This window comes from Somniosus microcephalus, chromosome 11 (assembly GCF_052327205.1).
Source record: "Somniosus microcephalus isolate GS21.2 chromosome 11, FLI_Smic_1.0, whole genome shotgun sequence".
Taxonomy (NCBI): domain Eukaryota; kingdom Metazoa; phylum Chordata; class Chondrichthyes; order Squaliformes; family Somniosidae; genus Somniosus; species Somniosus microcephalus.
Genome location: NC_140997.1, coordinates 199,513,318 through 199,532,603, shown reverse-complemented (window position 1 = coordinate 199,532,603; position 19,286 = coordinate 199,513,318). Strand labels below are relative to the sequence as shown.

The 19,286-nt window shown below is 39.1% G+C and overlaps 1 protein-coding gene across 2 annotated transcripts in view; it reads right to left on the bottom strand.

Moving 5' to 3' along the window:
• Positions 1-19,286, bottom strand: part of LOC147111113 (FYVE, RhoGEF and PH domain-containing protein 3-like) — a 316,038-nt gene that overhangs the window by 34,989 nt on the left and 261,763 nt on the right. For both annotated transcript variants that reach the window (XM_086001673.1, XM_086001672.1), the window contains exons 9-15: positions 18,759-18,817; positions 14,657-14,803; positions 13,002-13,094; positions 12,389-12,468; positions 12,160-12,190; positions 11,955-12,059; positions 9,808-9,870 (exon numbers count right to left, since the gene is read on the bottom strand). In XM_086001673.1, the coding sequence (XP_085857799.1) occupies positions 9,808-9,870; positions 11,955-12,059; positions 12,160-12,190; positions 12,389-12,468; positions 13,002-13,094; positions 14,657-14,803; positions 18,759-18,817 (578 nt within the window). The remainder of the gene's footprint in view (positions 1-9,807; positions 9,871-11,954; positions 12,060-12,159; positions 12,191-12,388; positions 12,469-13,001; positions 13,095-14,656; positions 14,804-18,758; positions 18,818-19,286) is intronic.

Sequence of the window (19,286 nt, the reverse complement as noted above, 5' to 3'; positions counted from 1 at the left end):
AGTGTGGTGGTCAGAACTGGATGCAATACTCCAGTTGTGGCCTAACCAGCGCTTTATAAAGGTTCAGAGTAATCTGACCAGTTTGCACTGAGTTTCTGAAATCAGATTGCAAATGTAAATTAGAAACACCAACCCCCGGGGGGCAATCTTACTCCACATTTCTTCCAACATAACTCCAACACGTACCTACGCTTTCCACCCTACAACTGATTGCTAATCTATTCCCATATTTCACCCTGAATCCCTACTGCTTGATCTTGACCAATAGTCTTTTATGCAGAACTTTTGTCAAATGCTTTTTAGAAATTAAGTACACCATATCATAGGGCATTCCAGAGTCCATCTGGAATATCACTTCCTCAAAAAAGTTGAAGAGTTTGATCAGGCAGGGTCTTCCCTTTCTGAATCCATATTGATCACTGTTTACCAGGTAATTATTATACAAGTAATCTTTAAATTTATTCTGGATAATTAATTCCATTATTTTAACTAGTATTGAAGCAAGAGTTGCCTCCATCTGTTTTGCTATCCTTTATAAAATTGGGATCCATGTTAGCCCATTTCTAATCTACCAGATGTCTCTACTGTTCAATTCCCTCATGACAGTCAATACCTCACCACATGCAATTTTACAGTCAATATGGAAGCAGGATCAATATTTTTGCAACTACTGGGTCACTGAAAATGCACTGTTCACTAATTTAAAAAAAGACACAAGCCCAGCTATGTCCAAATATATCAAAAATCAAACAGTTCAAAATATATATAAACGCCCCTTAAAGTTGAGTTAATAGGTGTTGATAATTGAAAATAACTTTAAATTTGATTTTAACTTATTCATAAATTGATTTAATTGCTTATTCTATACAATCTGCAGTGTATTCAGGATCCTAGAATACAATCTTAGTTCTAAACAATCTTTAGCATTGTGTGATAGCCATCAGCAGAATCTGCTCTTTTTTCTGCCATATGGTGAATCTGGTAGGACATGGCCATGATTTCAATCAAAAATACTAACATTAAACATGCAGTTCAACAGCAAAAGTAGCACTGCAAAATACTGCCAGCTCTTAATTTGCAAATTTCAAGAATGATCATGCGCATGATTAGAAGACTGCTTTAGCTCTAGCCTTCCATTATTCACAGTACAATGTTGGCACTGCACCACACTAAAATATTTACCAACCAAGAGCATTGATAAAACCGCAATATCTCCACATCCAACCCTGTTAACATAAATGTTTCAATAGCACTTTACAAGCTTAATACAAGTGCGCTCATGCATTCAAGCTAAGAGAAGGAAATCTATTTTGTTCTCATGGACCACACTGTAGGGTTCTTTCCTCTTTTTCATCAATCTTGGTAATTTTTTTTTCTTTTATTGACAATTTTCTTCTCTTCACTTGAAGACGTTGGCTCCTTTCTAAACAAGGTTCCACAGATGCTAAGGCCACGTGGCATTCTTCATGTGGGAACCTCGAGACACTAATTGAGCCCAGAAGGCATCACAGCCAAGCCTGGCGTTTCCTCACTCGAATTTCACCAGCACATGCTTCCCTGATCAACTTTTCCCTTTCCAACCTGAGGAGCGAAAACCAATCATAGCAAACCTATTTCTACCATGGCAGAGATCATCTACCACAGTAGGACTGAGCCTGGGACCTTTCTGGTCCAGTGAATTACTGGATATATTTAATTATATATTTGTTGTTGCTCATTGGATTAATTATACACAGTCTCTTGTTAGTTATCCTGGTAGATTAACTGAAAACTGAATGAGATCATTTTAACATGCTTCATGATTGTAATTTTATTTGTGCTGTAACGTCCATATTTATGTTACTATGTGTTGCTAACTGAATAATTAAAAAGCAGAGCAGTTTTAAATCTGTAATCACACTACTCCCGGCACAGGCACGATGAACAAAATGGCCTCCTTCTAGGCCGTAAATTTCTATGATACTTTGGCAGACCTTTTCAACACTAACATTCTAACACTTCTGTATTATTTGGAAACGAGGCATAATCTTTGTATGTTTTGTCTGTCAAATTGCTATTGACTTACAAATAAAATCAGTTTTGAATGGAAGAACTCGTGATGAGTTGGACCTGGAGTTATCCTTAAAATAGCTAAAAGCTCATTTGCAAATAAAACATACTGTGTATTCTCCTAACCACTGCAGAAATATCAATTGATCAGTCAGCACACTGTGGATTATTACTTTCCCATATAAGGCTGCTCATTAAAAAAAAAATTGTGTAAAAGTTTTTGTCAAGTTTTCATGCATTTAAACATTTCAACTCACATGGGAATCACTTGCACTTCATCACTGCCACCCCAGTAAGTTTTAAAAAAACTCCGAGAAGCAAACATAGATAACCTTGCCTTCATTGCCATACTTTCCACCACCTGCCCCACCCAAACCACCATGGTAGCAGTGTGGCCCTTATCACCAAATCTCACCTTGCCACTGTCTTCGGCCCCTACCACAAACTGTTCCTTAGTCACCAATTCTATCCCCATCTTGGCCACTGTCTGATGTTGAATCAGACTGTTTGCAACTTCGGCAGCCTATTTACCCTGAGCTGAGCTTCCGACCCCATATCCTCTCCATCACAAAGACCGCCTACTTCCACCTCCTGAATATCACCTGTCTCCACCCCTGCCTCAGCCCACTAGTTCAGCCCCAACTGGCGTATTGTGTCCAATTCTGGGCACCACACTTTAGGGAGGACAAGGCGGCTTTGGAAAGGGTACAGAAGAGGTTTTCTAGAATGCTGCCAGGGATGAGGGATTACAGTTACCTGGATAGAATGGAGAAGCTGGGGCTGTTCTCCTTACAGCAGAGAAGGCTAACAGGAGATTTGATAGAGGCGTTTAAAATCATGAAGGGTTTAGAGTAAATAAAGAGAAAACGTTTCCATAACACTCGAAGCTCGACACCATCCAGGACAAAGCAGCCCACTTGATTGGCACCCCATCCACCACCTTAAACATTCATTCCCTCCACCACCAGCGTACCGTCTACAAGATGCACTGCAGCAACTCGCCAAGGCTTCTTCAGCAGCACCTCCCAAAACTGCGACCTCTTCCACCTAGAAGGACAAAGGCAGCAGGCGCATGGGAACACCACCAACTCCAAGTTCCTCTCCAAGTCTCACCATCCTGACCATCATCGCCGCTGGGTCAAAATCCTGGAAGTCCCTACCTGACAGCACTGTGGGAGTACCTTCACCACATGGACTGCAGCGGTTCAAGAAGGTGGCTCGCCACCACCTTCTCCAGGGCAATTAGGGATGGGCAATAAATGCTGGCCTTGCCAGCAATGCCCACATCCCATAAACAAATTTTTAAAAATAGCTGAAGGGTCGATAACCAGAGGGCACAGATTGAAGGCGAGTGGCAAAAGAACCAGAGACGATATGAGGAAAAACTTTTTTACGCAACGAATGCACTGTGGTGGTGGATACAGATTCAATAGTAGCCTTCAAAAGGGGAAGAAAAAACTGCAGGGATATGGGGAAAGAACAGGGGAGTGGGACTAACTGGACTCCTCTTCAAAGAAGCCGGCACAGACCTGATGGGCCGAATGGCCTCCTTCTGTGCTGTGGTATTCTATGATTCTATGCTAATAAACAAGCAGGGAGTGAGAGCATTGAGGGGAGACTTATTTATTGAAATATATACGTCATAGCATCATAATGGAAAAAAACCAACTCTTTGGGATTAGACTGGTTTCACTTACACTAAGGAACAAGATAAGAAATTACATTTGACTCCTGTACAAGAATCAAACTTTCTATGTACTATTCTATGATTCGCTCAAACCCTCATCCTTGCTTTTTCTTACCTCTAGTCTAGGCTGTTCCAATGCTCTCCTGGCCGATCTCCCATCTTCCACCCTGTGTAAACTTATCCTAAACTCTCCTAACTCGTATCGTCCCATTCGCCCAACACCTGTGCTCACTGACCTACACTGGCTCCCAGTCCACCAACTCCTCGAATTTAAAATTCTCATCCTTATGTTCAAATTCTGGCCTCTTGTGCATCCCCGATTTCCTTCGCCCCACCATTGGCAGCTGTGGTGCCTTCAGCTATCTAAGCCCTAAGCTCTGGAATTTCCTCCCTAAACATTTCCATCTCTCCACCTCCTTTAAGACTAGCTTGAAAACTTACCTCCCTGGATCAAGCATTTAATCACCTGTCCTAACATTCATTCTTTGGCTCAGTGTCAATTTTTATCATTAAGCTCCTGTGAAGCACCTTGGGATGTTTTCCTACATTATAAATGCTGCTGTTGTTCATTCTGTACAACATTAGGGTGCATTTTATTGCCACTTTTGCATCATACACAGAACTTTTGGACGTGCAGCAACACAAAAATTGCAGTTTAACTCTGAAACAAGGTGCTGACTGACCTTGAATACACTGAAGCCAAGTGGTCTGACATCCCCTTGGAGAAGCCATCTCTGCACTGCTTGGATTTGAGATCATGAATAGTGAAGCTAGATTTAAAAGGAGGTCAGGGGAGAAAGTAAACATTCCTGGCTATGTGCTCAAAACGTTAGAAATTTAACGTCAGGGGAGCAGAGGTCTGCATTTACACTGAACTATCTTCTGGCGGAGAGTGTGATCTGCAGCCAGGTAATGTAAAAAAATGCTGTTGGCTGCGCTTCGCATTCTGCTGCTCATTCTAAGATCAGCAGGGCAATATAACCACAACCGTAATCATGTGCACACTGCTGTTTCCTGTTAGCATTAAATGCTTCTCTTCAGTTTCACTGTTTTTAAACGGAGTTGTAATATGTTACTTTCAGCATCAATTTAAATTGAACATAATTTTCAGATTTTACCACTGCAATGGATTATAAAATATTTAAATTCTGATTGACAAAATTGACTTGTTCGTCGGCAATCCTAAATTATTTTGGTGGTGCCTTTGAAAATAGGTTTGCAGAATTGGTAATCTTTAAATAGGAACACTATTCAAAAATGATCGACTTCATTTGGAAGTAACATTATTGGCCTAATGTGCATCACATGCTGTTGCAGTGGAGAAATACAGCTTCCATTGTTGTAATATATTTTAGTTCCCTTCTGCAGTGGATTCCAAATGAGATTATGTCACTGTGGCATTCTAGTAGTCTGTTGCTGTGCTCTAGGATATTCCGCACAATGTTGTTTCATTTGAAAAAGACTAAAATTCAATGAAAAGTATTAGCATGTGTTCCTGATTCAGTGTTAACTTCAGAACCTGTAACATCTAGATCTTTGTAAAAATCAAAATTGATCCTGTAAGCCAGCAAATAAAACTCTTGAGACCATGAATGAACACCTACATATACCCCACCATTCTGTACATTGCTGTGAAAAACATAAGGGTATTCCTTCCTTCAGTAAACTGTTATTGAATATACAGTATAGGATTACTCATACACGCCCCTTCCTCTAGTATAATGCTAGGGAATACAGAGGGAACATGAACACATCTTCCTCCCTTCAATACACTGCTAGTTGAAAAATGACGTTGAACAGAAATGCAGACAAATAACAATCATATGACCACCACCAGCACTGAAGCGCCTGACAAAAGAACAGATAGCACCCATGTATCTGCTATCTATCACAACAGGAAACTGTGACAGCACAGAATTGTACTGGGACATTTATTTATAGGCTATTTTGCTAACAGGGCTTTGAACGTTTTGAAAAGGGCTGCAGCTGTCAAGATTTGAAATCTTTAACATTGCCCATATTAAGCACAAACACACACAAAAATTGTGAATTCATTGGCATATTTAAGTCAATCCTGATATAAAATGTTTAATTTCTAAATTTTAAACTTTGAAATGTACTCCACCGTTTGTAACAATTTTGCCAACGCAGGATACAGAGCAGAATGGATTACTACCTTCCAGTATACCATACTCCCGAACATACTGCATTAAAATTTTGAGATTATAGAAGTGACATTTCTGCAGCATTTAAATTTCACGGTGATGTAAAATTCATTCGACAGTTTCTGGCTTGCTGCTGTCAATTTTTGAAATAAGAATATTTCATACCTCAAACTTGACACTTATCTGCAAATGGAATCGTCTCACTATCTAACTAAATTTAGATTGTACTCTGTACGCCAGAAGATTTGGCTCAGGTGCTAATAAGTATTGCTGTGAGTTTAGCTTGCAGCAGTTGGGTCTCAAGTGTGACACTTCTATATTTAAATTATCAGGAGATGCAATGAGAATATAGTGCCGTTTTACTGCAAAATAATGTAATCGTTGGTCCTGGATTATGGAGCCAAAAGCTGCTTTAGAGGGGATGCTTGTGCTACCAGTAGCAGACCTGCGAGTCTCACGTGTTTGGCAGAAAACACAATGGTCCGGATTTTGTTGTGAAAGATGCCCACAGACTTTTAGTGCGCTTGTCAGAAGAGATTTCCAGTCTTCTGGCATCTATTTGAATTTGGCACCCTCTACAGGGGATCTGTGGCGTATGTGAGCAGGACAACCAGCAAGGAACCTGTTCAACCAATCAGATTGAAGAATCCTCACAGACAGCAAAGCAGGAAGTAAAAAACAGGATATATAAATTCCATTTAAATCATTGTACAGGAAGCGAAATAAAGATTTGGTCATATACATGGGATTAAGTAAAAGACATGAAAGCAAAACGGAAACTATATAAAAGAAATTATTGTAATTTTTATTATTTTAAAAACCTGCAACATTAATTTCATTCTGAGGGAATGAGGCTCCACACTTGTAAAATTATTTTTTCAGGACCAGAGAGGTTGTTCAGCAGTAATTATCACTTATTATGCTGTTAAAAACTCAGTTACTCCTGATTGAATAAGGCTTAAGTTTTCATTGTCTTTAGTGATAATAGTGGGTAATTACCACAAGTTCATGCTGTGACAGTGATCTCTGTGCAGGTTCCATAGGTGAAGACTGCAACAGCGCACCCTGTGGAGGATCAGGGTATCACTGACAGCAACTTCTGGATTTCCGTGGTTAACTGCGCATGCGTGGACGCCAGAAGTTGCTGTCGGTTTTACCCTGTAATAACGGCGAGCGCTGCCAGCCTCACTTACTAGTGCAGCAAAGTCCAGATCCATCTAAACTTGCTGATTTGTTAAAACCGGCTAATGGGAGAGAGAAAAAAAGAGCAAGAGAAAGATGAGAAGCAAGAGAAAAGAGACACAAAATTGGAAGGAAGTAATTTGTGGAGAAGACACTACTCTGATTTCCCTTCCTTTATAAGTAGCTGCGGTTTGTTGAAGGTCCAGAACCATTATAAGTCAGTTACCCTTAAACAGAAATTATATACACCACTAATGAATATCTTTAACTATTCTAAATTTCAGAGATGTATATTCATCCCATGAACAGTCATCTCATCAAATTAGGATAACTAAGAAAATTTGCATTCCAATTAAAATTGCTCAATTGCATTGCATGAAGCACCAGAGTGCTAATTGTAAAATTACAGAAAGAATATCCACTTATATTTAATGCGGTTCAGATATACAAAATTACTCAATACTGAGTGGCAATATGTAGTTACCAATTTGCAATTCTCCTCTCAAGAGCTTTCATCCAGCCTCCCTCAGCCAGGCATGTTGGTAAGAGAACAAACTCCTACGCAGATTTTAAATCACTTCCACTCAATGCCTACGAAGCACGTTTATTGTGGGACGAAATGAACTGGATCAGATCTTCCTCCCCAACTTCACTTCATAAAGCTTCCCACCTCGTGGTTTAATTGAACTCACAAACCACAACAGTTCTTAGCAGATTCAAATGTCAACCACCCTGTGATTTAAACCAATGACCACAGGATTGTCACACCTTCAATATAGGTGCTGCATCAATACAGCAATTAGTATTAGAAGTAGAATGGCTGTTACTTTGAACCATTGCCAGTGTTCATTTGAAGGACAGTAACCTTTGCAATTAGAAAAGCTTATACTGACCCCCAGAGGGGGAAGAGGATCAAAAAACTTGTCGTGCTTTCCTGTCAAAACTTCAACAAATGCAAGGCAGCATTTGAACAAATATATCTCCCTGCATCAAAGTCATCAATCTGCTGTTTAATTTACTTCTGTTTCACCCTTCTTTAATTGTATTTTTAATTATTTCAACAACGGTAGAACATTTATTTAAAAAATTGTCTTTTTCAGTTTAGTTTTTCCCTCTCGGAGGAACTTTCATTAGTAGCACGGTTTTAAAGCCAGTTATAAATAATAACGATTAACGTCTTTTTGTTTGTTGCTGTCCATTTATTTTCGTGTTTATTTAATACTTTCCACAGCTGGAGATACCAAGTCTGACCATGTCAGGAAGCTGAATGAATAGCACTCGTGCTAGTTTTGTGAATTCACTCAATCCCTCTTGATCTCCCGCAACTTGCTGTGCAATCCACAGCTCAGCCTGTGGCTGCATACGAATCAACACAACCCCCTCCCCAAAAAGCCCATTCATTGTTTTTGAATTGTCTTCCAGACATAGTGTATTACTGGGCTGGTAAGAGATCATCTGAAAAGGGTCACTGCTAAACCAACCATAGACTACTTTTCTCACAATTCAACATGCATGAATCTAACTACTTGCTCACTAAACAAATAGCAATGGAATGAAATGTCCGCCCCCAGAGGAATATAGTTACTCCATTCACTAACATACCTACCTTGACTGTCTTGGATTTTGGAAGAAATTTCAAAAGCGCAGTTTAATTGTAAACATTTTAGTTGAGCAATATTTGCAGTAGCAATGATTATAAGAAATCAACAGGCAATTTATTTTGAAGAATGATCTGATAAAAGATATGCAAGCCATTTCATAGGTTAAGTTAAATGCAAGAATGTTCACCTCAGTAACTGCAACACGTCATTCATTGCTAATTATTTAAACCAATCGAATATATATATTAAAAATCTTGTGTGGATCATACACTTCTTGTCCTCATCACAATTTTTTGTTAATGCTCTTATGTCAACCTTTACAATTATAAAATAGTAAGTAGCCATTTGTAATTGAAAAATCCATTGTCCACATTTGTTGTCACAGTACAGTTGCAGGCTCTGGCTACTAGATAGCACAGTGACCCGAGTCTCAGTCTCTGAATTGTATCTGCCTGGCATCCCCCTGCATTTTCACTCCTAGAGTTTCTATCCCAAGCACTCATTTCTTCCCACATTTTGCCCTCTCTCTCTGTCCTACCCCAAGCATACTTTCTTTCCCACCCCTCAGTCTTTCCTTCTTCCTCCATCTTGCACTAAGCACCCATTCCTTACTGCCCCCCACCCTTTCTCACTCCTTCCTACTGCCTCTACTCAGAACCCTCTTCAATGGGTATTCTGCTCTCACCATTGGAAAATGCATCCTGTGGCCTGGAATTCCTATCCCCACCCATGACGACCCTTGCCTGGGGCCTGTTGGTCACCAGCACAAACCCTCTGTCATGCTGCCCAACAATTCAAACCCAAGAAACTGAGCACGAGAAAGAGAGAAAGTGAGAAACAGAAGAGGAGAGAAAAAGAGAGAAGCCATCACGAAGCGGACAGTACCCTCCAACTTGCAGTGAGCAATGCTACGGCAGATCTATTAGCATACTCTAAGTATATAATGTAATTTTTAGCAGTTTCTGTTCCGCCTTATAAAGTGGGTCAGAAAATCATTTAGTTGTAATAAGGGATTCACAATGACTATAGTTCTCATTTTCTGGAATAATGTATACATAAGCTCTCGTTATGTCCCAGAAGTACACGTTAGAATGCAGACTGAATAATGTTAATGTTCACATACCAAAGCAGATGGGCTGGAGAAGTCACCTCCTACATTAGATTCAGCACAAGTTGCGCCTGGTACCTATAAAACAGAACAGTAATTTTAACAAATATGTTATCACTGAAAGGTCAACCATTTGAGAACTAGCATTTAGAAAGCATCTTAAACATGGAAAAACATCCCCAGGCGCTTAATCAGAAAAAATGGATGTTGAACCACAAAAAGTGGGGGGGAGGGAGAACGGGACTAAAAGCTGGTCACCATTACCTTGCTTTGCAGTACTTCAAACAATGTAAACCATGCACTTTTTCAGTAACACTAAAGGAGCTATATAAATGCAAGTGGTTGTTGTAATCTATCAATCACAGTTAATTTCATGATAGAGAGCATGGGTATGGCTGCTTGCATCTTTGAGGGATATTAGTTTTTCCACTGTACCAACCTAATGGCTGCATGTTGTAGCAGTTAGAGATGGAGGCAGGTTTTAAAAAGAAGCTTATTTTAATGAATGGCTAGAAGAAATGGGAAAGGACTTTTTTTGATACTTTTTGACGATGTTCATAGTTACAGTGTATTATCATACATTGCATTCAAAGCATACATGTTGCACTGTGACATGTCGTGCACATTTGAAAGTGGCTTGCTAACAATTCCAACAACTATCTCTCGTTTTACTTAGGTATAGTGCTACAGTCACCTACAATATCAAAGCCTGGTGTTGTTTTGTTCCCACCCAACTGAGTTTCATCATAGAAAGCCTTTAATAAGATAACAAAGGAGACTATTGGAGAAGATTAATGGATATGGAATTATAGGAAGGGTAGCAAATTGGATCAAAAACTGGTTGGAAGGGAGGGAGCAGAGTAGGAGTTAAGGGCAGTTTCTCAGAGTGGTTTCAAGTGGGTAGCGGCATTCCACTGGGTTCTGTTCTGGGACCATTTATGTTCACTATGTACACCAATGAGTTGGTTATAGGACTAGAGGGAGTGGTGTCCAAATTGTCAAGACGCTACTGAAATAGGAGGCATAATAAATAATTCTGAGGATCAAAGGAAGCTACAAGAGAATAGTAATAAGGCTGTGGAACGGGCAGAAAAGTGGGAGATGGAATTCAATGTCAGTAACTGTGAGGTGGTATATTTTGGCTAAAAAAAATTAACGATTGTATTTCAAATGCGGGAAGATTCAGTTATGTGGAAGAGCAGAGGGATTTCGGCCTGTTCGGGTTCACAAGACATTAAAAGCAGCACCTCAAATGGATAAGGCCATCAGAAAAAAATCAATAGAATACTGGGTTTTGTGATTTTTACAGAATATAAAAGTCGTAGTGAAATGTAATAGTGAATCCATTCAAACCCACAGTAACACCACAGTTGGAGTAACGTGCAGTTTTGGACTCCACACTATAGGAATGATGTTGAGCCAATGAGAGAGAGTACAGCACAGATTCACTTGGATGCTGCCTGATATGAGGAAATACAAATAAAGACTTCAAAAATTGGAAGCATTTTGTTTAAAACAAAGAAGTTTACAGGGGAATTTGATGGAAGTGTTTTAAAATTATGAAGGGATGAAAGACAGACTTTTCCTAGTGGCTCAAGGGTTTAGAAAAAGGGGGCATAGGTAGAAGACTAAATGCAAGAGATGTAGGACAGAGAGCAGGAAAAAGGTGTTTAAAACAAAAATACAGAGTTCTGAATGCTAGGATGGCCCTGGCTCCCTAGCTGACTCCTGGTTTTTGAGAACACAAGGAAAGGTGCTCACTCACAGCCAAGTGAGCTATGAAAGGAGAAAAGAGTGACAGAAAAAGAAGAGGAAGTTGACAGAGAAAATGGTGAAGTGGAGATAAGAGGAATACATCAATACACCTCGCCACACCCAATGTTGCTGCTTTTAATCACATTTATGTTTTTAGAATCAGGCGGCACCTCAGGTATACAATTCATAACTAAAATTTCGCACCAAGTATTTGTCCAATGTTTACAGCTCTGGATGTAGTCTGCATTGTTAGACTCTATTATTGAGGTCATGTTGGTATCAAAAAGAGTTCACTGTCATCTGGAGTCTCCCAATCCTCCATCTTGTTTACTATAGGCAGCTTTTCTTGAATTTAGCTGCCTAAAATGTAGTCATGCATTATGTACTTGAAGATTTGTTTTACTTACAGGAGAATCTGGAGGATACTCTTCATCCCTTGATAAAGAACTATTAAAAGCCTTGTTGAACGTTTCACTGTTTTGCTTGTGCTTTTCAATTGTCGCATGGATAACCTAATAAAAATGACCATAGTTTCATAAGATAGCTAAAAATAATTGCAAAACTGTCTGAAACACAAAGCAATAACAAAATCTTTTACAGCATGTTACATACCTGAAACCAATCTTTCCTTTCTTCCTCAGTCCTACAAAATTAACATTTTGGAGGGTTAATTATACTGATAGTTGTGTCATATTTTATTCTGGATGCCAAGCATTCGACTAACATAAGCATTAAAAAAAATTTTTGGAATGTTTTCAATATAATGCAATTTTGTTTTACAAATTTAATACATTGTTTAACTAGAACAATCATAACGATGATTTAAAAATTTTCCATATACCTGGCCTGAAGTTCCAAGGATCGTTGTTTTCCTATTATTGTAAACGTATGAGTCACATTCGACTTCACAATTTCTTGCACCTGAAGAACAGAATTGTATTAATCCAAACATATTATCAATGGACGCGACTGCTGCCAACAAAATACAGTAGTTGCGCATGCGCAGTTTCTCCAGAGTGACTGTTGCCAACGAACCGGAAGCAGTGCAGAATCATTCTACACATAAATGCTAATATTTAAAAGCGATGTTCACGTTAACCAATTCAACTTTTAATTTTTATTTTCTTCAGTTCGGCAGCAGCGATCGCTTTTCCGCGTGGAAGCACTCTGCGCATAAATGTTAACGTTTAGTTCAGCAGCAGCATACATTTTAACTCTTTTAAAAGTTAAAAGTGTTAGAGAGAGTTAAAAGGGGTTGGGGAAAGCGATCTCTCTTTTCCCCTGTGGAAAGTCCGGCGAGAACAATCAAAAAAAACAATAGAACCGCGCATGCGCAACTACTTTATTTCGCTGGCAGCCTTCGCGTCCAAAAATTTAAAAGTTTGATCGCTGCCGCCGAACATAATGATAAACACATTAGCAAAAAAACTATTTAACCAAAAGATGTCACAAACCTGCATGCCGGCAATGTCGATCCTTTCTCTCACACTGAATTTCTGCCCCATCAGCCGAAGCTTTGGCACACAGTAAAGAACCATATTGTTGAACTAAAGGTAAAAGTATTTAATGTCAAATTGTATCCATCTATCCCAATACACAGACCACCGGAAATGCTTAAATCCGTAGCTGGCGGCAAACAGATTAAAATGTTTGATGTAACTTTTGATAAAAAAAATACATTAAAAACAATTAATTGCTATTATATTGAATTATCACAGTACAAAATATGGTTTAATTTCAAATTTAGTAATAAGCACAGTTGGGAAGAGATCAATAATCAAAGTAGTCCAGATATCAAGTTTTGTCTTTTCATAAGTCAATAGCAGAACACAGTCCAAAAAAACCAAACCCAACTTTTTTTTTAAATGTATTCGTTCACGGGATGTGGGCATCACTGGCAAGGCCAGCATTTATTGCCCATTCCTAATTGCCCTTGAGAAGGTGGTGGTGAGCCGCCTTCTTGAACTGTTGCAGTCCGTGTGGTGAAGGTACTCCCATAGTGTTGACTTTGTCGCAGCGGTTTGGTACAACTGAGTGGCTTGCTAGGCGATTTCAGAGGGCGGTTAAGAGTCAACCACATTGCTGTGGGTCTGGAGTCACATATAGGCCTGACCGGGTGAGGACAGCAGATTTCCTTCCTTAAAGGACATTAGTGTTTATGACAATCCGGTAGTTTCATGGTCACCATTACTGATAGTAGCTTTATTTAAAAATTCCAAATTTATTTAATTAACTAAATTTATATCTCCCAGCTGCTGTTTGGGGATTTGAACTCATGTCTCCAGATTATTAGTCCAAGCCTCTGGATTACTAGTCCAGTAACATAACCACTGTGCTACCGTACCCGTTTCCTAAAATACTAACTAAGTTACAAAATTATACAATGTGAAATTATTTTGCATATATTTGTCTGAAATGCCTTTGGTTTAGTCACTTAGACAATTTGTCCCTCAAATTGAGTGCAACACATGTCCCTGTCATCTCTTCTAGCATTTCACTTGGTTTAGCTCAGTGGTAGCACTCTAATTTCAGAGTCATGAGTTTGTGGGCTCAAGCCCCATTCCACTTCAGTACAGTGCTGACCATTTGCCTGCAATACAACAGTAACTACACTTAAAGTACTATTTGTGAAAGGTGTTTATATAAATGTAGCTCTTTCTTTACTGCGTCCCTCGAATGCGATTATGCTATTTGTTAATTGCAAATCAACAATGAAGGTTCTGAGGTCGGAAGAGGGGCAAAGAGCGATATTCCCAAAGAGGAAAATGGGAAAATAATGCTAGTCTCAAAAATGTTGACATTTCACAGCCTTGTGCCTCCTCTTACTCCAGACTGTATGTCTGCTTCAGTTGGGTGAAACTTTTATAGGTTTGCAACAAAGCCACTAGACAGAGTGCTGTAAGTTGTGAGGTCTTCATCTCAGTGAAAAAAGACACCAAACTGACAGAGCTTAACTATGTCACACCTCCTGTAGGCCTGCTAATGGAATTGCAAAGACAGTGAAATAAAGAAACTCATTAACCAACTCCATGCCCTCAGTGAAGGGGTGGACATGGCTGCCAAAACTTGAAAAACACCTTTTTAAAAACTGAGGGTTTAGTTAGCTTACCAGAAACAGGTACCGATCTTGAGCTGAACCATTCTTAGCTGACAGCTTTTGGATGTGCCCCTCTTTTATAAGTTCATTAGCTGGATTGACAATATCTGCTTCACCCCCAAGTCTTTCATATACTTCCAGTAGTTTATGCATTTTTTCCTACAGATAGAAAAAAGTGCACTTGATGACTTGTAGAAATACATGTATTAAAGTAATTCATGTCATTATAGCTTCTGACCAATGAGACAACTATGTGACGCACTTGTTCTTTGCATCAATTCTATAAAGTTCCACACTGAGCAAAGGACTTTTCTGCTTAATATTTAAATATAGCTCAAGAATATTGGACATTGGACATGTAAAGTGATACTGTTCCTACAGCACAGAATTTTTTAAGCACCTTCCCTTTTATTGTAATTTAGAATAAATGATTATGAAATTCTTAAAAATGAGGAGGTACCCAAATGATATTTTTGAAATGCTGCAGTATCTCTTTACATTTCTATTCAAAAGATTCTTGCTGAATACCGCACAGCAACTTCAAATTTTATGAAAAAGCCAGCAGATTTGTGGCAGTTTTATGTCAAATAAATGGTTTAAGCATCATGAAGCCAATTTTCAGCTAACTATTTACATTTCTCACCCCACCTTTCTTATGGTTTTTTATTTTTTGTCGGTTTAAGTTTTTTTTAAAAAACTTTTCCAAATCTTTCAAAATATCTCAATAATTCTCACATTTAAATAAGTCTTCTGACTTTGGCAAAACAAATTTCAATATTCACCCATTAGAGTCAGCATGAACAGCATGCAGTTATGCCCCAATGACCAAAACAAGAGTGACAGCTACATATCTGTACATTTAAACTGCTTTTAAACAATGAGTGCTTGCAGGACTTGTTTCTAAACAGAAAGATTGATAATTATGAATCCACCTGATTTTGGTGCACATGCACTGTACAGTCACTCTAAGAAGGCTTGCAATTTGAATAGATTTTAAGCTCTGCTCCCTCCAGGGCTAAGAGGTTTGCAGCTGCTTTGCTTGTTGACATCTCATTTGTAATAGCCTGGGTTAACACACACTAATTTTCAATCTCTTTTCCGGTTTAAAAGTGTCTCCTCTCCACTTTGTACATCCACTGGTTGACAAGCGAGATAGGTAAATTCACCATGTGGATGCCAAATTAAGGATATCTTGCACTAAGTCCCGCCTACCCATCACTCACAAAGTGCCTTGGGACGCTTTTCAATGTGAAAGGTGTCATGTAAATGCAAGGTTCTGTTGTTGAGTATAGAATTTTTTGATAATTGGCTCCATTAATTACTATCTTTTAAAAAAGTCTTGCAGTTAGGGTACAAAAGCTACCAAGCAAAAATAAAACGAATCTAACTCAATTTGTTCCTGAGGATACCAATCCGGTAGCAGCAGCTAACACACAACAACCCAAATCTCATTGCTGAAATTATTTCTTGAAACTGGTTTCAGGTGCCATCTTGATTTCTGACTGAACAAGCATATAAACATTTATGACATAATAAACATGTGAAAGGTTAACCTCTGAAAAACACACTAATCTTACCATTAAATAAGTGATTTATGTTAGAAATACCTCCAAGAATTTTCTTTCCTGCACAAATCTGCTGCTCGAGTTCTGTTGCATTTCCCAGCTTCCCTTTTGTTATCATGGGTCATATCCAAATGAAGAGGCTCAACTAATTAACGCCTCCTAGAATGCACCAATGTCTCTCTGTGTACATCAGGTTGGTGCACTGTTATTTTCAGATTGCACCAATACCACCATGCATGTCATTTTGAAAGTTATTTCTCAGAAGGCAGCTTAAGTTTGCCACCTTCCACTGAGTCTAATATAGTATAGGACTGAGAAGATAGTATGAACAGGAAATTGTAGCAATGCTTTATCCATGGCCAGTTTTACTGTTCATCATAAAAGACGTTCTAGTGCTTGAAAGTCATATCCTGCTTTCCTGTGCTTCATATTCTGCTTCTTTGTCCATGGCCCAATTCCCAGCCCCGTTATAAGAATATAAGTAAGAGCAGGAGCAGGCCATACAGCCCCTTGAGCCTGCTCCGCCATTCAGTAAGATCATGGCTGATCATCGACCTCAACTCCACTTTCCCGCCCGACCTCCATATCCCTCGATTCCCTTAGAGTCCAAAAATCTATCTAGCTCAGCCTTGAATATACTCAAAGACTCAGCATCCACAGCCCTCTGGGGCAGAGAATTCCAAAGACACTCCAGCCAGGGGGAAACAACCTCTCAGCATCTACCCTGTCAATCCCCATACTCTAGAGTATACTCTACTCCCTTGCCTTCCCCCCACCATCACATGCTTTGCCCCACCCACCCCAGCTGCATGCCACTCCTTGGCTCATAATAGGACCACGCTAAATAACGCACCTATACTCTTGACCCCAGACTGCCTGTGAGCAATGCATCCATATTTTAGCTCGTAGAAATCTAACGAAACACCAAACTCAAGCACTGCAATCACAAGCATCAGCTTTCGATATATTTTTAACGATCGAGGTTAATCAGTATGTTACACTGTACAATGTTCCGGTTTGTATGTGAACAACATTTGGCAGAGACAGGAGAAATGGTGAAATTAAATGGGTTAAAGACTACATCAGTCTGCCTGCAGAGGGCATTATATGCAGACAAACTCAATTAGTTCCCATTCCAAGTCATGCCTTTCAAATATTTTTAAGACTGCTCATCATAATAAAACAACAATTTCCTTCAAAAATGTGAATATAAAGATTTGGCTTATGAGATAATGGTTATCCAGATAAAATAAAGTTGTTATGTAGATTATGTTTTTGGGTTGTGGGTGTTATTTCATGATTTTGACCATTTGTTACTCTGAAGTACTTCTATAAAGGTCAAAAAAATATTTGGCAAAATAATGATCAGTGATGGCTTCTGCAAAGCAAGCAGCAGGAGATGCAATGACTCAGGAATTAAAGGCATTTTCGTAGCAACATTTATCATAACTTTCTTTAAAAAACACAGAAAATGAATCTTAAAGCTAAGTAACTACAAGAAATTTTACAACCTATGCATATAAAAGATGTCATTTTAGTTCATAAGAATCAAAATAACTTTACATTTCTCTACACAGAATCCATTTACAGAAACTATATTCTATAATTTCTTTTCCACTTCAGGTCAGTCAAATCACAAGCTTTGTCCCACCAGAATAACCCAGAATACTGTGTGGGCGAGGGTTTAAACTAAGCTGTTTGCTCCTGTTAAACAAACATTCTGAAAGTGATTAATTTATGACTCTTTACCTGCCAGCTCTCACAGTTTGACAGTGGTAAGCATGACAGTAACTGCTGCAGTGCTGAAGGAGAATAGTGTGTGTGCCAAATAAATGCCCTGCAATCAGCAGGAAATGGCAATCATTTCCTGGTCTTGTATCTGGCTTAGTGAGTCATTAAAAGGAAGGAAGTAAGTCTCTAAAAACTAAAGAGACAGTTAAAATGCTGTCTGCTAAAGGGTTGGGTCTATGGACAGAGGGGCAAATTGCTTTTTCCACAACCAAAGGCTCCAGATAAAGGTATCTGCATTTTCAGCATATGACAGTGAAATGTGTACTGCAATCAAAGGTCCAGGTGTTACAGGTGACTAGAATAACAGTCCCAGTCACACAGTTCATTTTCACAGTACAAAAACATGAAATGTTTGTAGACGTGTTCAGGAAATGTGGTGCAAAAGCTCCTTTGCTGTTGAACTGCCAGATAGAATGTGGGTGCCCCCCTTGATCGCAGCAGTTACTAAATTTCTGCAAAAGACAGGAAAGGAACTTGCATAATCAGAAAATGCCACTGTTTAAAGACTGAGGAGAACTGAAACTGGCTGGTTAATGGACGTATTAAATTGATTTTGTTCTTCGTACTAAAAGGACTAGGGTGACAGATTATAAAATATAAAATTAATTTCAACATAAACAAATAATGCATGGACAATATACCACAGGTAATTTTACTTCCACAGAACCCATTACTCATTGGGATTACAGAACTTGGTTCGCAATGGAAAGTACACAGTGCAACAAGTGTGGTGCAAAACATTACAGCAATTTTCTCACCATTTTCCTAATTGCCACATTGGAATGGTTAGCTGCCGTTGAAATAAGCTCCAATGATTCTGAAATTTAAAAACACCTATTCAGTCAATAAAATTCACAGTTTATAAAACTACATTTTTGAATCTTTACAGCCGCTTATGCATTTAAAATATGTGGATATAGGGAAAGGGCGGGAATGTGACGAGGAAGATGATCAGCCATGATCGTATTGAAAGGCAGAGCAGGCTCGAGGGGCCGTATGGGCCTACTCCTGCTCCTATTTCTTATGTTCTAAAAGGGAACTTGAAAATTTATTTCCCTCTCTCCTCCTCATCCAATTATTCTCCCCCTTCAGGCATCGATTTGGATCCAGGGGCATTGGTCACCCCCGAAACCTCATCCAACTAACCATTCTCATGCATGAGCCTAAACAGTGAGCATTAGCAGGCTATTTTACTATGGGAAGCATCATATCTGAACCATTAAGCCTGAAGTTAAGCACTTAGCCCAAAACAAAACAGCGAACAGAAATAAAGCTCATTGCATCTT